General features: G+C 38.7%; 2 protein-coding genes across 2 annotated transcripts; one reads left to right on the top strand and one right to left on the bottom strand.

Annotated features, from left to right (window-relative positions):
* Positions 1–691: 691 nt before the first annotated feature.
* On the bottom strand, positions 692–2,556 carry LOC124406246. The gene is made up of 4 exons (XM_046881599.1): positions 2,426–2,556; positions 2,131–2,327; positions 1,166–1,695; positions 692–1,060 (listed from the first exon to the last, which is right to left on the bottom strand). The coding sequence occupies exons 1-4, from the start codon at positions 2,554–2,556 to the stop codon at positions 692–694; spliced, it is 1,227 nt and encodes a 408-aa protein (XP_046737555.1).
* A 1,195-nt stretch (positions 2,557–3,751) lies between these two features.
* On the top strand, positions 3,752–4,708 carry LOC124406245. The gene is made up of 3 exons (XM_046881598.1): positions 3,752–3,972; positions 4,021–4,456; positions 4,601–4,708. The coding sequence occupies exons 1-3, from the start codon at positions 3,752–3,754 to the stop codon at positions 4,706–4,708; spliced, it is 765 nt and encodes a 254-aa protein (XP_046737554.1).
* Positions 4,709–25,000: the final 20,292 nt, after the last annotated feature.

The raw sequence follows: 25,000 nt of genomic DNA, 5'->3' as shown, positions 1-25,000 counted from the left end.
TGAAATACAAATTGAGAAGCCCAGTGATCCTGTCAATCAGGCACTGACTTGGTCAGAATATAAGAAGTGCAATACATTAAAATATTTGATTTCTTGTTCGCCTGATGGCTTTATCAACTATATTTCTACCGGATACGGAGGTAGAATTTCAGATGTGCTGTTATTCGAAAAATGTGGTATATTAGATAAGCTTCCTGCAAATAGTGGTGTGATGGCAGACCGGGGCTTTAAAAGTATACAGAGCTTATTATCAATGAAAAATTGTGAATTATTAAAACCACCCAGTGTATCGTCTTCAGTTAAACCTGAAAAATCTGAAGTGTTAGAGACAAAGCGTATTGCCAGCTTGCGCATCCACGTGGAAAGAGTCATTGGCAGATTGAGAGAATTCGATTTCCTGAAACCACATGCTGTCATTAATCACAGTATGTTATCTTATACTGATGACGTTATCACCATCGCATCAGCATTAGTTAATTTACAATCTCCAATAATTAAAATGTATTTTTCAGTACTTGAATAAAAATCTTATAATTTTATAACCTTATAAGTATGTTTATTAAATTGACATTTTATACAGTAACTGTATTATAAAGGAAAAGCAAAATAGATTTTGATAAGACTTTTTTTATTATATTAAGTTATAATAGTATAAAACTTGAACAGATTTTATTAGTTAGTTAAGTCAAGTTTATTTCTGTACAGATGACATTATCTTAGGAAATATATTATTGGTCCAAAATAATGTAGCTCTTTGAATCAAATCTTGTGTTGCTGCTGCCTCGAATTCAAGCCACTGCATATGAACTTGTTTGGTAGTTTCGAAGGATGGATCAGCAACACAAAATAATCCTTTTTTTCTGTCAGTCAATAACATTTGTAGCTGCATTTGTGCGATGCAGCGAGGATTGATTACACCATTGGAGAGAAATCTGTTGAAAGATTTTTCATTCATAGGACATTTTATCTCCACAATATATTGTTTCGTTAATCCATCAGGTGATGCTCCCAAAATGGGAAATTCGGGTAAGAGAAAAAGTCCTGCATTTTGAATATTTGTCTGCAATAGACTTTGAATTTGCTCTAACACATCATTTTCTAGTTTCTTTCCACGTAGCATCGCATTTGTTTCATGTATCTTGGATACTCCAATAATTTGATTTACAAGTGACCCATTATCTGTCTTGCAGTGAGCTGATTCGTGTAGTTTAGACGCTGTGATTCTTCCATATCTCAAATCGTACCACAATGGGCAATTACTTTGCTCTTTTGTAATCACTTGAGCTTCATCGCACAAGTCTTTCGTCATTTCATTAGTACAAAGAGTTAGAAAATCGCCTACTGATTTACATTGAGGAGATTCATGTGAATAAAACTGAAGAGCTAATCTGTGCATTGATAAGTTACTGGTTCTTTCACCAATCAATTGAAAGGATATTCTTGAAATCTGGCCATCAATTTGTTGCGCCTGGGCTATATCGAGTACTTTTTGCAAGAATGTCTCATTATTTGGAGGATGACTCAACACCGATCTTGAGTCTTGGTTTCCTAGATCCTTCGATTCGATATATTTGATAGCAGTTCCTACACCGGATAACCGAGATTTTTTCCAATAACATTCCACTTCTGTAGGAGCAGGGTCTTCGCTTCGTCGATGTAACCACATGAGGAATGCCAGGGCATGCTTACATCCACCTTCATATTGAAATAAATGATATAACAAGAAATGAGTAGAGTTCAATTTGATATCACGGCAAAATTATAAATGCTTTGAGATCTAATTCATATTTTTCATTTAAAAATTCATACGTTCAAAATGAGTTTAAAAACAACATTTCAAGAAGTTCATTCTGCGTTTGGTTTATCATACATTTGAAAGGTAACAAAGAAAATTTTAGGTAGCTTCGATGAAAAATTCATTGTGAAAAGATTTTTATATCAATGCATAAAAAAGGAATGCTTTTAAATCCATAACTTCAAAATTAATGAATATTTATAAATGTTCGTGGAAAGTGGAAGTACTATAATGCAACTGAATCCCAAAATCGCAATACTCCAGCAAAAAGCATCTATGATTTTAAAATCTAAGTTAACCCCACCTTAATTATTACTATACAAGTAAATTCTTACCTGTCGCAGCAGCACAATCATGACACTGGACATTCTGAATTTCATTATCTTTTTCGTTTATAGTTATTGTCGCCACATAAGCCTTACTTCGAACTTTATGTTCAGGACATACGCGACATTTAACGGTGCAGATGTTTCCTTCTCGCTTCAGCTGTACATAACCTATAGCTTTATCTCCATAACTTTCGCGACATGCCCTGTGATAGAATAAAAACTTTATTAAAACTAATTTTTACAATTAACATACGATATTTTGTTGGTAAAGTTTTAACAATTATACATCTTAGAGACTTACATTGATGCTTTGGCACCCCGAACTTCTGCAGCATTAAATCGATCATCTGCTTTTAAAAATTCTGTGACCATAAATATGTCTATGGTCGGTAGATTACTAGCCGTTGCCTTGACAAAACCCGTATCGCACATTTTTTCATACACGTGGTAGTTTGAGTACTTATAATAATTGAAACTTGTTAACAGAACTTCGAAAGCTGTGTATCGTCGACTGCCGCGTTTTTGGCTGTAACATCATGACGTCATCGGCTCAGGCCGCCAATGGTGATGCGTTTCATAATCACGTGACACGGTTCGAATTTTCGCGATTATAAAATTCCCGTTATTTAATTGAAGAAAGGTCAATAATGAAAAATTCATTCAAATTTATTGTACTTTACGGTCAATGTTTTGTTTTAGCATAAAAGAGGTGATAAAAATTTTTTTTTCGCACACCCAATTAAAACACTTAAAAAAGGGACAAGTATCATATTTATCAAAGACAACACAGAATGAAATAATTTACATAATGGCAAAAACAGTTAAAAATAGCATTTTAAATGACATCAAAGAAGCCAAATACTACACAATAATGTTCGACTGGACTCCAGATGTATCCCATACAGAACAAATGAGCCAGGTAATTCGATATGTTAAAAGAACTGGCGATGTGTGTGAAATAAAAGAAAGTTTCATTGATTTCATAGAAGTTGCTGGAAAGACAGGAGAGGACATTTGTCAACAGATTTTAGAAAAATTGGTAGTTGATGATTTAGATATTGGACAATGTCGTGGCCAATCTTATGATAATGGGTCCAATATGGCCGGCATCCATAAAGGAGTACAAGCCAGGATTGCAGAAAGGAATGAGCTGGCCGAGTTCGTACCGTGCTTGGCTCACTCCTTAAATCTTGTAGGTGTTCATTCTGCCTCATCATGCCAGGAAGCTATTAACCTATTTGGACTGATTCAAAAAGTATATTGCTTTTTTGTTGGCTCCACTACTAAGTGGGACATTATGAAAAAATACGTCAAAACAAATTTAAAAGGAAGTAGTCAGACGAGATGGTCGGCGAAACATGTTGCTGTGAATGCCCTATTAAATAATTTGCCAGAAATAGCGGAAGCCTTAGAAGAAGTTAAGCAAACTTCTCATGCTCCAGAAGTTAACTACGAGGCAGGTCATCTCTTAACTGCTATAAAGAATTTTTAATTTATTCTTAATTTAACTATTTGGGCGAATATTCTCCGCGGAATCAATCGAGTGAATACAGAAATTCAGAAAGAAGATATTATCCTTGCCCGTTCCGTGGCACTAATGGATGGTCTGCTCAAAACTTTGCATAAAATGAGACAAAATCCAATGAAATATTGGATAAAAGAGGCTGGAGAAGTTGCTGAAAAAAGTGGTGTTGACTCTATTTTGCAAAACAAACGAATTCCAAAACGTAAAAAAAAACATTTCGATGAGATGTGTGAAGACGAATTACAAACACTCCAACCTGTTCAGCTATTTTCTAAAGAAATAATGATGGTATTTGATCGAATCATATCAGAAATTAAAAAGAGGTTTGATTGTGCTATCATGCTGAATTTGAATTTTCCTTTTCTTAATAGTACTAATATTTTGAAAATGTCAATTGAAGAACTGCAAAAGTATGGAGCAGATCTGGCTCGAAAATACGAGCGAGATTTAAGCGCCGTTGAATTCTGCCAGGAACTCTACGTTTTTAAAGAGCAAGCTCCGCTTTCATTTGGTGATATAGAAAAGGCTAACGGTTTCTATCTCTTGCAACAGATCTATGCGCATGATTTGCAGGATGCTTTTCCTAATATTTGTATTGCCCTGCGAATTTACCCTACGCTTCCTACTACATCCGCAAGCTGTGAGCGAAGTTTTAGCAAACTAAAACTAATTAAAAATTATTTGCGATCTTCTATGAGCCAGGAACGCTTATCGAGTCTTGCAATCTTAGCTATAGAAAATCGAATTGCACACGAGTTAAATTATGACAAGGCCATAGATTTATTTGCTGAACAAAAAGCTCGAAGAGTAAAATTGTAATTTCAATTCACAAATGCAATAATATATTTGATTTTTATTTTTATTGTACATATTTTTATTTTAAATCCTATCCTGTGCTGTGTTAAAATATATATACTACACGTTCATGTCTATATATCTGTAAATAAATAGGCTCAACACAGAAAGAACAGCGATGGATGCATTATTTCCGGAAAGCCTATGTCCAAATGTCAATTAATTAGTGGACATCTGATAGCTGAAATCATAAAGATGATATAGGTAAAAATAAATATAAGTGGGCGGGGGCGGCATTTTTCAGTTTTTGCCCCGCCTCAAAAAAAAATTGAAGATCCGGGGCTGTCTACGAATGTTCCCAAAGAGATTTGTCGGACGCACGACATTTTATGTATTTTGGGGTGACATTGTTATATTCCTTACACGTCTAAGATAAAGATAAAAGTCAATATTCCATCAGTATTCGAATATTTTTTTCAGAAAATACAAAATATCCACAATGGCTAATGTCAATATAATCCACAAAAAAAAGACAAAGAAAAATCATTGAAGAAAACCATTAGTATAATAACTTGTGACAATGACAACCTATCGCAAAAAGTACCTAAAGAATAGTAACTCCATGTCAGACAAACATAACCTATGATAAATGATTGACGAAACATTAAATTAAATATTCACGACATCAACAATCGTTAATAACAATAATTATCATTATTATTCAATGCTCACGATATTTCATTTATAAATGCAAGATTGATTATTTTTGTTCAGGTTTGTTTTGGGGTTTATTTTGTCCAGGTTATGTTGAGGTTGGATGATTTTTGTCCTGAGTTCGTGATGGATCACTTTTGTTCTGGGCAGGGTTGCAAATAATGCATCAAAAAGATAATTGAATTAGCAATTAAATTGAAATTTTTTTTTATCTTGTAATCCCGAAAATCTTAATTAAAAATAATTTTTTAATTTCTAATCCCAAATACCGGATTGAAAAATTGAAAATAAATTTTCAATCCCAAAAATCGGATTAAAAGTTAAAAGTGAAAATTTTGATCCTAATGTTACGGTACAGGGGGACGGCAGTCCATGTACCCACCCGATGATGTTGGTTCGGGTGATATTTTTGTAGGTTCGTAGTCGTCGCCGTTTTCGTTCAGGGAACGGAAAGGAAAGAACAGTAATTACAGAATCATTATAACTTTTATTTTGGTTTGGAAATTGAGTGAAGTCGATGAGGAGTAGTTGAGACAATGGTTTTGGGGAACGGGAGTTGAAGTTGAATGCAAGCGGTAAGAGCGTTGGAATCAGAGTGGGTCTCTTGCATGAGAAAATGAGCGAGGATACAGGGTAGAGGGGGATCGAAATAGCAAGGTAAGGGCGATAGCGAGTGGTGTAAGCCAAGATGGAAATAGGATGACAAGATATGGAGTGTGGGAATGGTAGGTAAAGACAAGCGTCGAGGAAGGTGGGAGAAACGTGAGGCGGGACGTCGGACGTAACACGCCCCCCCTTCGGGAAGAACATTCGGTGAGGGTACAGAGCCGAATGTTCGAAGGAAAACCGAATTTTTTGGGTAATGTATCGACTCACTTACGAAAGATTACAATATAGTTTGCCTTAAAGAGTATAGCGCCTAGGGTTAATGCGCGTTTAAGCGGGTTAGTATACATTTTTAGCAGAAATGTTTTTTTTTTTTTTTTTTTGCAACAATTGGTATGTTCTTATAATTTAAGCGTGTAGTAGTTACATATTATAAAGGTACAATTATAATTAAATTATAATTTTTTAGGGTTTTGATTGTAGATAATATATATACGATTATAGTTAAATTATAATTTTTAAGGTTTTGATTGTAGATAATATAGATACAATCAAAGTTAAATGACAATGTCAGGGGTATAATTGTAGATAGTATATATACGATTATAGTTAAATTATAATTTTTAGGGTTTTGATTGTAGATATTATAGATACAAGTCAAAGTTAAATGACAATGTCAGGGGTATAATTGTAGATAGTGTATACGGTTATTATAATAGCGTAATTTGAGACATTTTTATTGAATGATATTTGGGCATAACAATGGATATGTTCTTATAAATATGTAGTAGAGGGCTTAGTCTGTTCAGATGAAGAGGGAGTCGGAACTAGCGTCAAGGCTCTGATCGCGGGGCAGTTTACGTGGGTGTTGTCGTAGCTTGGACATTTCCATCATTTCAATTTCTGAATGAGCTCGGGGCAGCGACGAAGTGCGAGGAGACAGGTCCTTACGGAATGACCTATTTTCTAGGTGAGGGTGGGAAATGGCATGGTGGGAAAGGATCTGGGGTCTTGGATGACGTGAGTCGAGGTTGTGGCGTATTCGCCTGGATTTACAGGAAGAGTATACTTTTGAGATTCTTCTAAATAATGAGAGTTTGTAGCAAAGGAAAACTGCTGAGAGGGACGCGAAGACGATTCCGCCATAGCTGAGGTTGGTGGTGAGGCGATGCTTGTTACTTTGAGTACGGTAGTGTGTGCTTAGATCGGCTGAGCGTTTGAGCACGTCATTCAGGGCATGAGGCGTAATATGATGCAGTTACGGGTAGATTGATAATATACGGCTGTTGGCTTCTAAAGGTGGTTTAATTTGAATCACTTTCTTCCTGTGCTAATTTGAGTTTATTCAGATGGACAATTTTGGTCTTATGGGGGGTGATGAAAATTTCGGCATTGATATCGTCAATTATGCGCTTGATCGTATATGCTCCTTTATAGTGGTCGTCAAATTTAGATCGGGTTTCGTTTAGTAGATAGACCTTTTGGCCTGCTTCGAAATTTTGGTTGTTGGTACGACGGTCGTAGTACGTCTTGGAACGATGCTTTGCTAAGATGAGGTTAGCCGCGGCGTTTTTTCGTATGCTGGATAGGTTGGAAATTAAATCTAGAAGGAACGAATCGTAGGAACGGGTGTAAGCGCTGGCAGGGTTCGCGTCTGTCGGAAGTCTGGCATGGGAACCGAAAATTAGCTGATGGGGAGTGAAGTTAGTGCCTTCGTGCTTCGCGGTGTTATAACAGAAAACAGCAAAGCGGATGTATTCATCCCAGTCTTTACCAGCATTCGTGTAATGCTTGACGTGTTCGGTGAGAACAAGGTGACTGCGTTCTAGCGATCCGTTAGATTGTGGGCGGTAAGCTGTAGTTCGAATTTGTTTTATTTTAAAGAGTTTACAAAGTTGCTTAATGACTGTGCTCATGAAATTCTGTCCTTGGTCTGTAAGTATTGCTCGAGGGGCACCGTAACGTGTAATGTATTCTTTCGCGAATGCTGCACCTATTGTTTTGGCAGTGGCGTCAGGTAAAGGGATGGCGTCCAGAAATTTCGTCAAGTTGCATTGTATCGTCAAAAGGTATTTGTTGTTTGATTTAGTAAGGGGGAGAGGACCAACGATGTCTAGTGCTACTTTGTCGAATGCATCGGCAGGAGTATCTGTTATCACCATCGGCAACCTGGTTTTTACTCTTACTAGTTTTTTCTTTTGGCAACTCTCACAAGTTCTTATAAAGTCTTGGATTTGCTCTTTCATGTGGGGCCAAAAATATTTTTGTCTAATGCGGTTGTATATTTTTGTGACGCCTTGATGACCGCCAATTAATGATTCGTGGCATTCTTTAATTATTTCTTTACGTAAACATTCGTCTGGGGTGACAGTCGTGTTGCGGCAAAGCGTAATTTGAATTTGTAAGTCTGCGAAAAGGTAAGATAAGAGTTTTCGGATAACACGAGGATCGAGTCCACCTAAACTATCGTCCGTTATTGGGAAAGCGAGGGATTTCGGAATTGAATCGGTCAAGACTGTTTTCAGTTTAGACAAGAGTTGAAAAATATCATATAGGTTGCTTTTATCTGATTCTTTTGATTTTAGTACTAGAGTAAAGATCTGTCGGCTGTTATGCTTGGATTCGATAATATCAAATTTCTGTGGACGGGGCGTCATAACTATATCTGGGTCAACGATATTATTGTGGGCAAGTTGTGATGATATGCCTTTAGTCCAAGAGCAGTCTGTTGATATAAAGTGTGCATAATTGGTTTTGAGCATCAAAAGACCATCATTGGTGTCTTTGACATTGTCAGCTACCGGTATGTCGTCCAAGTTGTCAACAAAGTTCGTGAAATCGTGGGAGGTATCGGTCAAATCGTCGTCGACATTGGGATCAATGTCATGGTCAGGGTGTGTGGTTTCCATATCGGATTCGGATTGTCGGGCGCATGTATGGTATTCGGTATCCGTGAGCGAGTTGGAGCTGTTGTCGTTATCAGAGGCCAGTGTGGGTACTGAGGGAGGAGGCGGAGGGGGGTGAGTAGTAGAGTTCGCTGGCCTGGGGACAGCTGTTGGGCGTCTCTTAGCACGACGCGGGGGTCCTACAGGCGGGGGCATGACGACGTTCGTGGCTGGGAGGGGAGGTGGGGTCGCGAGAGGTGCGACTGATTTGGTCGGAGGTCGCGGTTTCTTACGCGGCGGACGAAGAGAGGGAGCGGGGTTACCAGATGTGGAAGGGATGGGGTCAGGTGAGGCGTTATCAACGGACACCGTTGTGTCGTCGTGGTGTGTGGGGGTTGAAAGCGGAGGGTCAAGGCGACAAACGTTGATATTCATTTTTGAATCTTTGAAAATATAGTGGATCATTTTGCGCACCGTGCTCCATTCTAGTTTGTCGAGTCCGCAGCCTATTAACGGGATTGAGACAGATGTTACACCATCTTCTTCCAAGGTTTTCCTAAAGTTGACCAAGGTATCAAAAAAAACGTGTGGTAAGGGTTTGTCATTGTACTTTGGCTTTGTCACTAGGTTATAAATTTTTCGGTGTCCGTGAGTGGTAGAAATAACGTCAGTCACAGTCGGATTGAATTCTCTAAGTTGTTCGCGATTTATGAATTTACGTTCTCTTAGCTGTGACGCGATTCCTTTTGACATTTGGCAATCAGCTGATATGCAGTGAGCCAAATTATCTTTTTGCTGTAGTAGGTCGGCTTTTATTTCTTTAATATATTTATTACGCATAAGAGGGAACGTGTCGCATTCTATAAGGAAATCGCTATAGGAGGGGTTGTGAATGTGAGGGGAGCTAGGTAAATCGGTAGACGAATTAATGTCATCAACTTCTGAGTTCGTCTCTGGGGTTTGTAGGTCATCTGAGCTAGTTGAAGTGTCCGAAAAGTAGCTCAGGTGTGGTCTCTTACGTGGTCCAGGGTTTGTAGAGGAATTCGTTTCTCGATGGCGTTTCGGGTAGGGATGAACCGGGTGCGGAGGTGGGATGGAGGGGGGAGGTTTAAAAGGCACTGCGGTTTCTTTGTCACTGGATTCGTCATCTGAGAGATCAGAAGAATCAGAGGGGTATATCATTTGATAGGTGGGTTGTGAGATTTTTGGGCATTTTAGCGGGGCCGGGTTCGTAGATTCGTCTGTGGTCTGTCGAGGGCGTCGGGGGTACTGATGGGTCTCTTTGGTGCGTTTTTTCGGTTTGCTGTCAGAGGATTCGGTCGTGGGACGAGGGCGTTTTGCATCTATAGGAAGAATTTGTGCGACGTCAGGCGGCGTGTTTCTTGATAGAGCATCGGCGTTGACATTCGCTTTTCCCGATTTATGTTTGGTATCAAAATCGTATTCTGCTAGTTCTAGACTCCATCGTAATAAACGAGAATTAGGCTTCTTAACGCTTTTTACCCACTTGAGGGGCTCGTGGTCTGTAACTAAAGTAAATTTCTGACCGTAGATGTAGGGGCGGAAGTGGTTGATGCTCCAGTAGGCGGCTAAAAATTCTTTATCGGGCACCGAGTAATTTAATTCAGCGGATTTGAGTGCTCGGGATGCGTACGCTACTGGTAAGTCGGCACCGTTCTTATCTTGACTCAGAACCGCACCGATGGCGAATTTTGACGCGTCGGTAGTGAGCGTAAACGGCTTGCTGAAGTCCGGGTATTGGAGAATTGGTTCTTTGCATAAACAATCACGTAAGGTTTCGAAGGCAGATTGGTGTTCGGATGTCCAAATGAAAGGGGTATCCTTCTTGGTTAGGTTAGTGAGGCATTTTGCAATTTTTCCGAAATTTGGGACAAACCTGCGATAATAACCCAAAAGACCGAGGAACTGTTTAACATTTTTGGGATTTTTCGGGACAGGATATTCTTTCACGGCTACTAACTTCCCGAGGTCAGGTCTAACTCCTGACTCAGTGATAAGGTGACCAAGGTAAACGACTTCTTTGCGCAGGAATTGGCATTTGTCTGGCTGCAGAGTCAAGCCGGCTTCAGTTAGTCTTTTCATCAATTTTCTGAATTTAATTTCATGTTCTTGTAAATTTCGAGCGTAAATAACTATGTCATCCAAATATACGAACATCTCGTTGCCTTGTAAGCCTAGCAGGACTTGATCCATGAGCCTTTGGAACGTGGCAGGGGCGTTTTTTAGTCCGAAGGGCATTCGGGAGAATTCATAGTGACCCCGGGGTGTCGAAAACGCAGTTTTTGCACTGTGATCGGGGTGCATGGGAATTTGATGAAAGCCGGAAGCAAGGTCGAATGTAGAGAAATATTTAGCTGAGCCAAGTTGATCAAGAATTTCGGTGATGTCGGGCATTGGATAGGCGTCGCCGATTGTTTTTTCGTTGAGCTTTCGGTAGTCGATCACCATGCGCCATCGTTTATTACCGTCAATATCGGGTTTTTTGGGGACGATCCAAACCGGAGAATTATAAGGAGATGCGGAATGTTTAATAAGGTCTTGCCGAAGGAGTTTATTGACCTGGGATTCGATTTCATCTTTGTGGATTTTTGGAAAACGATATTGTTTGGTGTGAATTGGTGTGTCGTCTGTCGTGGGGATAGTGTGATGGGTTAGATTGGTATGGCCTAATTTATCTCCCGGGAGATAGAAAAGATGGTTAAATTCTGTTAGCAGGTCGAGTGTTGATTGTTTTTCGGTGTCATTTAGATGATCGAGGCACACACTATTCTTTAGTGTGTCCAATCTCTCTGACCTACTGTCAGTTAAGAGTACTGTTGCGGCGCCACGACGAGGTGCACTGTTATCAGGTATGCGGGGCTCAGGTTGCTGATGTGCGAGGTCAGTGAGCTGGCGGGGGTTGGAGGGGGGGTAATGGGGCGGACGGGATATGTGATTATTAGTGGAAAGAATTAATGAATTATTATGAGAAGTGGTTTGGATAGGAAGGGGGGATTTTTGTCCATTATTTTTGTCAGAATTATTCGGCGGGGTAGACTTAATTTCGGGCATGGCTGTGCTCAGTGGTTCGTCGAATTCTTCCAGGGTTGCCGTTGGAGATGCTATCTCTACGACAGATTCGTTGCAATTGAACACGTAGGAATAAGCGATGCCGTTCTGATTTCGAACTATTGCTTCACCACAAAGAACATTGTTGCCTAAATTAATGTGTTTAAGGTAGCCTACTTTGATATCTGGGTTTGCAACTATTATCGGGATGACCTTCGCGGTGCGGGCCTGTATTGTGATAACACGTGCGGTTTCAGGAGGAGGTTGTTCGATTTTGTTGAAGTGGATTGGCAATGAGGATCCAAGCATTACCGAGTTTGAGTTGAATGAGATAGTTGCTTTCTCTTTTCGTAAAAAGGGTTGGCCTAAAATACCGTCATGTGGGACTGGGAATGAATCAGGGACCAAGTGAAAGGTATGGGAGTTGTTATTAAAGCGTATTTCCGTTTTTGCGATGGTTTCCGTCTTTTCGTCCGTTATACCAGTCAATGTCAAACGTTCGTCTGTGGTGCGTCGTACGAAGGGCTTAACACAACTTTCTTTGATTAAGTTTACGTCTGCACCGGTGTCGATAATAAATTTAGAGATCTTTGTCAATTCAGGGGTATCGATTGAAATTAAAGGGGGATCAGCTGAAGCTGTTATTAAGATGTGTCTTGTGGATCGGAACGCTAGTTGTTTGCATAGCTCGCGGGCGCGTTCTCCCCGCGGGCAGTGTTGCCGTTTAAATCTTGATTCGAACTTACATGGTTTTGGGTATCACGCGGGGGAGATCTACATTGGTCTGATGTGTGGCCTCTGCGCTTACAGTTATCGCAGTACAGTTTGTCGCTTCTGCTGGGTTGGTTGCACTCATTGTAAAAGTGGCCCATTCTGCGACATTTGGTACAGTATCTTGTATTTTGCAGGCGATGGCATTCCGTGATCAGGTGACCTCGGTGGTTGCAGAATTGGCAAATAGTCGGCGAGGTCCTCGTTCGATCTGCGGGAGGCCCGAGGGTGCTTGCACCGAGCGCTTGCTGATGCGCGTAACCAGGTGTGGGCAATGACATTAGAGGGGGGATGAGGGAGGGGTTATGGACACCTGAGGTGGAGGGGTATCGTTTTGGCAGGCAGAGACGGAAATTGGGGGATACATAGGTGTAGGAGGAGTACAATATTGTGCAAAGCGTTGCATTTGACGGTTATTTAACTCTGTCTCCTCGCTTTCGGCGACGCTGACGGCGATATCAAAGGTAGGGAGTGGTCTGATGGTAGCTATTCTCCACTCTAATTCTGGTCTAAGCCCTCTAATGAATGTTCTAGCAGTGTCTTTTCTTAAGTCGTTTAGCAAAGCGCTTGCTATGTCTGGCGGGTATTTTTTTTCGATAGCTTTGCTTATTTCGTTTGATATTACTCTTATTCTGCATGAGTAATCGATGACACGCTCACGCGGTTGTTGGGTAATTCTATCTAATTGAATTGATAATTGACGTACGGGGATGTCTGGACGGTATGCTCGGCTGAGGGCCGTTATAAGGTCTTCGACGTCGTTGCAATTAATGCCTACTAAATATTGGGAAGCGGGGCCGGTAATTTTTGATTGTGCAAATTTAGCAAGGGTCATTTTGTCTGAAGCTCTAATGAGGGTTTCCACGTGGCGCAATTGTTCCACAAATTGGTCAAAAGGCATGTTGTTGCCATCGAATGCAGGGATCGTCGGTAAGACGTCTTTTACTGACCAAAAAGATGAACCGGTCTCATTAGTTGGTGCCATATCGATTTTCGTAGATGGGCAATGGGTACGGGGATGAAATATCAACTTATTACTAAGGATTACAACGAACTTACAGAGCAAAGATGAACACAAACGCAAGGTACAGCATGGTTGTAGGCGGCTGGAGGCAGGTGAGACTTGAAGGTGTGATGCACGTCGTCCGTCGGCAAGAGGAGGGTGTAGGCGGGGAAGTCCGTTGCGTGTTGAAGAGTCTCGGTTTGGTGTTCCAGGTATCTGAGTGATGCCAATCTTGGGTCCAAATTCTTGTTCCAGCGTCGCAGGCGTCCAGAAACGGGTGGGGGCTAATCACAATTTTGGGTTCCAAAAGGTGATGTGTGGTATAGATCGGCTGTCGTCCGTATATTTAGTTCGTTGCGGGTTCTGAATTTGTCAGGTTCACACTTGATTTGCCGGCGAACACTCTTGACGTGGCTATCACTTATTGATATGATATCGGGAGTTTTGCGTATTAACACTTTTCTTGCGTCGTATATTTCCACTCGTTGCACAGTTCGTTGCGGGTCCTGAATTTGTCAGGTACGCACTTGATTTGCCGGCGAACACTGTCTACGTGGCTATCACTTATTGATATGATATCGGAAGTTTTGCGTATTAATACTTTTCTTGCGTAGATTTTCCGAAGCACTGAACAAAGGGTAGGTCGACGGCAAAACCGCTGCCACCAGAATGTTACGGTACAGGGGGACGGCAGTCCATGTACCCACCCGATGATGTTGGTTCGGGTGATATTTTTGTAGGTTCGTAGTCGTCGCCGTTTTCGTTCAGGGAACGGAAAGGAAAGAACAGTAATTACAGAATCATTATAACTTTTATTTTGGTTTGGAAATTGAGTGAAGTCGATGAGGAGTAGTTGAGACAATGGTTTTGGGGAACGGGAGTTGAAGTTGAATGCAAGCGGTAAGAGCGTTGGAATCAGAGTGGGTCTCTTGCATGAGAAAATGAGCGAGGATACAGGGTAGAGGGGGATCGAAATAGCAAGGTAAGGGCGATAGCGAGTGGTGTAAGCCAAGATGGAAATAGGATGACAAGATATGGAGTGTGGGAATGGTAGGTAAAGACAAGCGTCGAGGAAGGTGGGAGAAACGTGAGGCGGGACGTCGGACGTAACACTAAATACGGGATTAAAAAATAAAAATAAAATGTTAATTCCAAGTTTATAATTAAAAATGTAAAAAAATGGTGTTTTTGAATTTCAAATTATTTCGCGCTTGCGCACTTCGTGTTCTATCATTTTGAATTTATTTATTTTTTTAATTATTTATTATATTCATTTATTTAGAGAAAACATTCTGAAGAGTATAAAAATTATTTGGAGCACAAAAAGCAATTTGACAAATCAAAAAAGAAAGTCTCAATTGACAGAAGCCGCTGGTAATGTGTGTTTGACCAAGAAACATTTGAGAAAAATGTTACGACTTATGTTTTGAAGTCACTATTACCATTCGGTTCGGTTGAAGATCCACATTTCCGTAAAATTTTTGATGGTACGTAAAACTCGAATAATTGTGTTTACAGTATAATTTTGTGTCTTTCCACAATTCTGAATTTTTATCGAATCAAAACCTAATTAGAATAGAAATCGGTAATAACGTCTCAACCACCATTCTTAAACAATTGTATTCAACAGTATCTCTTCATGACATAAACGACTTTTGAACCCAAATATATCATCAAGAAAATGTCAAAAATAAGTGTTGGTTAAAACGTTATTGCTAATTTACTGATTATTATCTGTTTGTTATTTAATAACATTCAATATGTTGATATCTCGAATGCTAATTGATACTGACGAATTCCAAATTTATATTTACAATCAACATAACTACATTTTTTGTGTTGAATATTTATCATACCATTATATTTTAGATCTCCAAATAAAGAAGCAGAGTAGCACCATCCATCACATGACTTGACATATATTAGAAAAACGTGTTAATGAAATTTATAATCACACCATCAACAACATTCGCGAGGACTTACTCTCTGTAACTCAAAAAAATGGCCATGTTTGTACCAAGGCAGATGTTTGGACACCAGGCTCACGTCGTTTCTTGGGTGTTACGGCTCATTCGGTAATAATTTATTTAACCATTATTACCTATTATTTATAATTTTACCTCAAAAGAATTGTTACGGTACAGGGGGACGGCAGTCCATGTACCCACCCGATGGTGTTGGTTCGGGTGATATTTTTGTAGGTTCGTAGTCGTCGCCGTTTTCGTTCAGGGAACGGAAGGGAAAGAACAGTAATTACAGAATGATTATAACTTTTATTTTGATTTGGAAATTGAGTGAAGTCGATGAGGAGTAGTTGAGACAATGGTTTTGGGTAACGGGAGTTGAAATTGAAGGTAAGAGGTAAGAGCGTTGGAATGAGAGTGAGTCTTTTGCATGAGAAAATGAGCGAGGATACAGGGTAGAGGGGGATCGAAATAGCAAGGTAAGGGCGATAGCGAGTGGTGTAAGCCAAGATGGAAATAGGATGACAAGATATGGAGTGTGGGAATGGTAGGTAAGGACAAGCGTCGAGGAAGGTGGCAGAGACGTGAGGCGGGACATCGGACGTAACAGAATTATCATCGGAATTTCCTTTAAAACAAAAAAAAAAAAAATTTAATTTTATAAATTTATTATCTTGAAATAGCTTGATTCAGACACACTGGAGAGAAAATCCGCTGCATTAGCTTGTCGACGCTTTTCGGGTACACACTCGTTTGATGCGATTGCATCTCTTTTATCGAGTATCCACTCGTCATTTGAACTAAGGCCCGATACAATTCAAGCAACAGTGACAGACAATGGTAGTAATTTTCTAAAAGCGTTTAAAGAATTAGGAATTTAAGGTTCATTCATTCCCCAAGATTCTGAACATACTGCAGGTATAAAAATTATATTAAAATGATGTCAAAATATATTCTTCAACTAAAATTAAAGTTTTGAAAATAATAAAATGTTTAATGATATTGTACGTTTATTACATATGGCATTATTTTTATTTTATAGATCAACCTTTTTACGATTGGAGTGACACTGACAGTAAAGTTGCTGAGACAAGTGAGGAATTTAGTGAAGCATGTGAGAAATTTTTACCGACTCATTACAGATGTGCGAGCCATACATTAAATTTAATAGCGTCAACGGACATCATTAAAGCTATCAATACCGATTCGAACCTAAAAAAAAAACATGAAAATGTTTTGAAAAAATGTAAGACTTTGTGGAAGTTACTACGTTTTGCGAAAAAGAGAGAAACTCTGAAATCTATTCTAGGTGTTTCCATTCAAAAGCCCGTCATAACTCGATGGAATTTGACTGACGACTGCTTCAAGCAATTGATTAAGCTTAAAGAAAACCTGATGAGTGATGATTTAATAACACTTATGCGACCATTTCGTTCTTCTGATTTCACTTATTTACAAGAGTTCATTGAATGTTCTACACCTCTTGCAGAAGCGATAGATAGCTTACAAGCAGAAAAATGCTACTACGGTATTCTTCTGCCGAAGTTAGTTTCAGTCGTGAAGCGAATTAATACCCTTTTCATCAGTCAAGATATAGTCTACTGTAAACCAATTTTAAATCAGATTATAAATAGTATCGAGAAACGATTCGCCACATTATTTGATGTTCATGAACAAAATATCGATGCAACAATTGCTGCAATTTCACATCCAGCTTTTAAAGGCCGCTGGCTTTCATCTTTTTCAAGAGAAAATCAAAAGATTATACATACTCGATTTATTGAAGCTGTTTCAAAAGAAGCCTTAACTGAGTCGTCAAGCGCTAGTATTCAAGAAAATCAAGACTTTGACTTTGGATCTCCGGATGATACCATTGACCAGTTTCGGCCTTCATTGTCACAGGGAGAGGTAACCGCAGAAGTGACTAGATATTTGAAAAACTCGGACTGTCAACTGAGCATCTTAGAACGCTTTCCAGAAATAAAAAAACATTCTTAAGATACAACACGCCTTTACCATCTTCTGCCTCCGTCGAAAGACTCTCTAGTAATGCGACAATGCTCAATTTGCCAAAATATAATAAATTAAATGATCAGCATTTTGAGCAAAGAATACTAGCGAAAGCAAATTTAAAAAAAATAATTAAATAAATTTGAAATGGAATGTCTTAAAATGCCTGTTATCTTTGTGAAAGGAAAGCTTATTTTTAATAAAACTTCATCATAGTTGAACACCTTTTGTCTTATTTACACTTAATTACTTTTAATCATATTGTTTCTGTTAGAAATATGTAAATCTTTCCTTTCTTTTATCCCTTTTCATCCCAGCTTTTGATTTGAAAAATAATTTTTTTATTTGTTACTCCAATTTTTGAATTGAAAAATATCTTATTAATTTTTAATCAAAAATTTTTTAATTAGAAAATTCGCAAATCTGGTTCTGGGTCACTCTTGTTTGGGTTATTTGGGGTACTAGTAGCTAATGAATGCTGCGTGGGATATTCTGCTGGGATTTGGGAAATTTTTATCGGGAATTTCTATTTCTTGAGCAATGCGTGAGTTTGTTGCATATTTCTATCCCTTTTGTAAAACTTTGCTCACTTTGACTTTTCATAACACAATACGCAAATTTTACGTGCAAGAGTCATGTGCGAGCTCCTGTTCACGGACGTATATTAGAGGACGGCCGGATGCCGGAAATATCGCAACCCCTACTGTCTGCTCGCAACAGCAACGCTGTTGTAGCATTGACAGTCCTCACGTTTTTTTCGGATAGGGTAATTCAAACGAAAGCGACGTGACATAATTAGGTTGAAGTACGATGAACCCGTAATACAATGAGGGAAAAAAGGAACAAAATAAATTAGAAACAGTCATTCTAGGATGAAAGTTTAGATTCTTCAGAATTGTTATAAAAGCGGCGGACACTTAGAATAATGTATTCAATGCGAGAATATGAATTGCAGTCATTCAACCGCTTTGCTCATTTACAATCGATCCATTTCTTCAAAATTCGATAATTAGTGATTTCGAATACTTGCCACTCCAACAGTATTGCCAGTTGCATCAAAGAGTTCACGCTTCCATAGAACCTCTTCTTCGGTAAATTGTTCGTCACACACGACTTGTCCTATGTTCACAAAAAAAATTGAGCCTTACAATCAATTTCTGCTACAACCAAACCGAATTTTTCAGAACAGCAAGAAAGTAACACGGTTCTGCGTTGAAATCATAGAGCGATGTCCAATTCTGAGCTATGTACCGGTGGCCACCCATATTTAATCCTTTACCTCAATTTTATTTCTATTTTTTAATATACTCAGGTATTTGCAACCAACTTTTATAAAAATGAGAACTTGAATAATCACACTGTTAACCGTATTTGTCAGCACGAACGTAGTTTGACGTGTGTTTCTTTCATAATTCAGACGTAGTGATTGTCAGCGTACTACAGTCAAGAAGACCAACTATAATACATCCAGCAGAGGGCAGTTGCTACTCTTCTAATATATGCACCTGCTCTTGATACTGCCAGCTCTTCGAAAGCGAGTTATCTTTTTTTGTTTCAGATGTTTCCAGGCCAATTGGACTAAGTACAGAAATTTTATGAACACGCCGAACAAGAGGACATCTTATTATGCCAGTTGTACCACTCATTATAAGGGTATTTAATCACAGTTCAAAGAAAGGTACAGCTTGAATTGATAATCTGAACGAGTCATTCAAGTTCCGTCATTCTGACCACAATAGAAATGGGAGTTATACCCGGTGTTTTTTTGTTCTTAATCGGGATTGTTGCCTTCGCTTCAACACGAGACAACAGTATAATGCGGGTTGGAAGTGGCATCAAGATTGGGACCAGTGAGAAGGGATCCGCGAGAGGTGGCAGCTTTGGTTCGAGTAGGGTACGAACGGGTATTCGAATTGGTGATGCCAGGATTCATAATGGATCTACACGGCATCGAATAGTCCAGCCGATTGAATCGACGGAGGTCCCGCAACTTATTACTACATTTTCATCGGCGACTAATCAGGATGTCTTGAATAACCTAACGGTAAGTTGAAAAATAGTTTGCAGGATTCGTTTATTTAGTATGAATGAAGCTGAAGTTTACTATTCACTGAATCCTCGCAAATTCATCTGATTTTATCACCATCCATGAATGAGCACAGATGAATCCGTCATAATTGTTCATTGTCAAAGGTGTGGCACATGAGTGACTCACAAGGAATCCTAGATCAGTTAACTCCTCTGATTCTCATCTAGTTTATGTGTATTTTAGAACACCAAAAACAAAGAAACACGATTCTTATTCACTAATAACCGGTTCAAAGAGATGAAAGCGACTCCCAAAGATCAGCACCCGACGGGATGGTTTTCAGTTTCCGATAGACGTGCTCATGTGTTTAGATGAATCCAACGCTGAAATATTGCCATTATTGAATGAAAACCCTCTGAACCGTTTGTGAGCTAATGAAAATGTTTGTGTTTCTGAGTTCTCGGTGCTGTACGACGTATATGGACTGAATCATAATCCGAGTGGTCGACTGATCTAGCGTTCCTTGAAAGCCAATGTGAGTTCCCGTAGGTGAAATGAAATAGGGGCTCGAGAGTACATTGTCTAATATCCCAACGACAGTGTACAAACTATAATATCTTTCTTCATGTTTTTTGCTAGATGGTAGCTCATTAATCGCAATCAATAATGGTAGAAAAATGCCGAATTCAGGAATACGAAAGGTTGGAGAGAATTCTTTCCAGATTGCTGAAGATAATCCCTGAGACTTATAATTAGTTGAATGGAATAGGTAATTAGAGTGATTAGCTGACAAATAAATGGCAAAAAAGACACAATAATTGCAATTCTTAAGGATGACAAAATTTTAATTCCTTGAGGAATTAAACAGGCCGTGGGAATGCATTGTCAGAAGTATGGTGTTCAGCTTTCAGCAACAAGTACAATAATAAGTACGGTTGGGAATTAGGGTATGCGGAAAAATGAACAAGGATGATTAGAGAAAAATTGCTTATGGTCTTACAAGAAAGGTGTTCCAGGTGGATCTCTCTGATATCTATCTAGTGTATACATGTTAAAGAGTACAAAGGATTGAGTGACAAGTATTTTTTGTTTTCTCTTATAAATCGCACAGAAATCTGTTCAAGAGGGTGAAACTGCCTCCAAGAACAGAGTTGTCAAGCTCAGTTTGTTGTTTCATTCATAAGAACGTAATCAAGATTTGCGGCAGCGAATCGCCGCCAAATTACCTTAATCTTTTTCAACAGTCGCAACATTTTTGAATGAACATACATAGCTATTTAGATATATTTTTAAAAAACGTTCTGATACGTGTGACGAAAGTCGGCAAGAGCTAGCCGTGGATATTCACCCAGCTGAACTACTTCCCTATCTTACCGTGTATAAGCATTGTGTTATATCTCAGGAACGCGAGAATATTTTCGAATGAGACTCACGTAGCTGGTACTCCCAGTTCATATGACCTCAGTTTCAAGGCCTGATCGGAATCGGTCAAGAGGTTTGCGCAGAATGAGCTGTCAAAGATGATGAAAAAAACATTTCTCTTCGTTTTCTCCACGCCGGAGTGCCTTGTGAACACGATTCCGCTCAAACGCGTGTATAAATCAATCTTAAACACAGAATTTTGGCATTGAAATCTCGCTCCCTATTGATTTGGGAATAAATTTTAATCCATATTCGAATGGTATAATGAGATAAAAGATAAATAAAACAACATGGCCGCTGGGAAAGCAGTTATCAATTAATAATGCAACCGCGCGATGGCGCTGCCCACGTTTGACCAAAATGGCCGCCTCAAGGCGCGGTTATGCTGTCAATCGTGAAATATTTATGTTAACTTATTATTCATTTATTTACGTTATTGAATCTTGAAATCAATTTGCAAAATTCGTGCAAATCGGTTATGCCAATGGTGTTATGAAATAAGTGAGTGAGTGAATCAGTGATCGCGTGTCGTCAGATAGAAACCGAATGACGACTGTGGTTTCAATTAGTTTCCAGCAGATTGTTATTCTGAACCTTCAGAGGGCTGGCATTTTTCACTTGAAATTCAATATTTTTTGGAGGTATGGATTGTGTATATAAACAGTCGACACGTCCAGTGTCCAGTGACTCTTGAAAGAGCCAGTCGAGTCCTCTGAAGGTTAATTATTAGTGGAATCTGCTTACGGGCTCTTGTAATTTTACAAAACGGATCGTCCAAGGTAGGTGTAAATACAGAATCGAACCAAAGAAAAGATGAGATAGTCTGATATCGGATACAAATTCAACAAACAGCCTGAATCATCAAACAAAATATAATCGGCCACATTTGTGACACACATACATGGCTATTAAGCAAATGCCAAGAAGACGGTTGTTTGCTCATCATAGATGCGATGAAACAATACTAATCATAGCTATTGGAAGAATACTTACGATGTTTCATTCATATCGGACGGTATGTTACTTCGTTAATTCTCATTAGATTATATTTATACACAGAACATTTAAGAAGTGAATTGTTTATCTTCAACCTCTTCATATCTACCAAATGCACGACCTGGTTCTTCATTAATTTTCATGTTTTGTACGTATTTGTTTACTACATTACTTGAATTCAGTGTCGCACAATATGGTACTTATCAGTGATAAAATGAAACCTTTTCCTTGCTTGTTTGATGTTTCGTTTATTTCACAGTAATTTAGACCATTCCTATTCTTTTACGCATCCATTGGAATCTTTGAATGTTACACTTTGGCAAGCCGACATTCCAACGAGAATATAACCGACAGTTGTGCGAAACTCAATACTCTACATATCTTATTGGAACAAACCGATTGTTATCAGACTATTAAGCATTTACTTCGCTTATCTGTTGTTCAGCACCACTAAGTACTCATCAAGAAGACAAATATACATCTGTCAATACTTGGATCAACGGTATGCTATACATTTTCATATTGACCGAATCACCTCATCTCATATGATATCTACAAATACAATAATAAGATGAGGATGAAGTTCATAACATTGCTGTAACGATGCATGTTTGAGAAAAATCTCGACTTTGCACATGTAAAGTCCAAAAATCAAAATTTTGTGAAATAACTTGAATCCCCAACACTAGTATAGAATTATGAGGATGAAACTGAACTTCATTATTCTTTTTTCAAAAAGTTGACCACGTTTGACTGCTAACTTCAGCTGCTACCCTCAGCTTCATTTAAAGTACTAGTGTTGCATTACAAAGTACAACACCCAATTTGATAGGGAGGCTGAAGATAGTAACGATAGTGCAGCAAAATCTCAGACTAAAAAATCATTATTATCAGGCAATTGTAAAACGACTTTTGTGGAGTAAGTTTTTCAAAATTGAAGTTTATTCTGTTCATAACGGTTCCCTGAGTCTCAGACACTTCTAATGTTGCAAACTGAGAATTTTCTTGAACATTCATTGTTACAGTAACGTCACTAACTTCATATTCATACTTGATACATTGGCAAATCAAAGATACAAGTAGTAGGATTCTTCTCATAGCTGAACACATATAAAATAAACTGTTAAGATATTTGAATCATTAGGATCCTTACACAATTGTTCAAATTGTTTTAAACATATAAAACCTTGTCATATTGAGAATCTACCGGTGGCTTTTGTCTATGGAAAAAAATTGTTCCAAATGTTCTATATCACCGACAAACTTGAAAAATCGTTCCAAAATCTTTAATAAATAAGAAATCTTGATAGTTGTTCAGCTATTTGTGTAATCATTTCGCATCAAATCACTTAAAGTTGTTGAAAGCATTTGAACTGGCTGATATTTGTAAACCAGTGAAATCGTTCAAGATAAGTATAATGAAAGCTAGAATCAATTTGAAAATGCTGAAATCATCAAGCATGGTGTGAAATCTTCTAAAATCTATGAGAATTCTCTAATCGGTTGAATTAGGTCCTGCATTACTTGTGAAGTAACGTACCCAATAGATTATATGTGTAATATGGACAGTACTCATTATCATAGTACGTTACATATACATTAAATTCACGGTTAACCGTAGTGTCTGATGAAATATGTATTAGGTACTGTGTTACTTGTGAAGTTCTTTCAACACTTGTGGTGTTGTTAGTACTTTACGCATACACTATCATGACGATTCACCGTAGTGTTACAACAGAAAGATGATAATCTTTACTGCGATTTGATGTTGTTTTATCATAGCAATAGATTAATTTCTGAATGTAAACTTATGAAAAAGCCTATGCTGCAGTGACATGTATTGTTAATTGGTAAATTAGTATTAAGAATTTAAAACTGTATAAAATGAAATCATATACTAAGACTAATAAATTTCAGCTATATTTGTAGCGTTGGGTGGTTGAAAAAATAAAATTGTAGACAAAGAAATAATTGTCATTCATAGTTTTAACCTCGCAATGTATTCATTATTTGTAAAAAAATCAATATTGTATATTGTCACGGATCATGTCGTTCGGGTGCTGGGTCGGTGAGTTGCGGTTTGGACTCAATCCGGCTCCGACAGTCAGGCAAGGATTCCTGTGATTTCCCTTTTTTCTACGGTGAATACGGGTTTTTTATGTAACATCTTAAAACGGACTGCAGACGCATAATGATAGTCACTAATCCATCCGCTCGCGTGCCTCGTATAAGTCTCCGGAAGACTTTTTGGGGACATATCCTACCGGGTCATGTGGCTATCGGTAGTGATTATTATCATTATTTACGTAATCGTGCGCTAATTGGATTGGCCGCTTTACCCTTTTGGTTTCCCATGATGGATATGTCATACGGTTATCAACTGCAAAGGCTACACATCACAACAGGTATAAGAATTGTGATTCGCTTGTTATTAATTCATTGGTGACTAGGGTACAGCAACGTTATTGCCGCATGCTGACAAAAAGTCATGAAATCTAGGCAGAAACATCTGAATTGTAAAAAAATCTGCCAAGTTATCGAAACCAAATCACAATAAAAATTCAAGAACAACTTAGATTGTGACGTCTGGGGTATTAAACACTTGGGTCGCACTTTTACACTATTTATTTAATCAGTTTATATGAATAACATTCCTTGGTCACGGTCTCGAGGTGACTGCCTTTCAGCAGACCGACATGCGACAGCAGCCTTCCACGTAGCTGGGAACTGCTGAGTTGCAGTTCCCAGGGGAAAGACGACCGTCGCCGTCCATCGCGGATATAAAGGTATACACATCTTATCTGTCTAATCGTGGGATCTGCGGACGTCAAAGGATATGGCCAGTCTCTGTCGTGAAATCAGGAAAAAACCCTATACCCTACGATCTCTCAGTAAGTAGGTATACGTCGTGAAGTCGGACCTCGCTGTTTTGTGTAGTGATATCGAAACATCATTCCAAGCGTTACGTACTTGGCGGGCACATTTTTGTTGAAAATCAATTACGAATGCTATAGCGACAGAGTAATCATAGAATTCAATTGATCGCATAAGTTCGCGAAATAGTAAGGTGAGAATATAAATTGTACA

This window comes from Diprion similis, chromosome 5, assembly GCF_021155765.1.
Source record: "Diprion similis isolate iyDipSimi1 chromosome 5, iyDipSimi1.1, whole genome shotgun sequence".
Classification (NCBI taxonomy): domain Eukaryota; kingdom Metazoa; phylum Arthropoda; class Insecta; order Hymenoptera; family Diprionidae; genus Diprion; species Diprion similis.
Note: the sequence above shows the minus strand (reverse complement) of the source record. Positions and strands in the feature narration are given on the sequence as shown.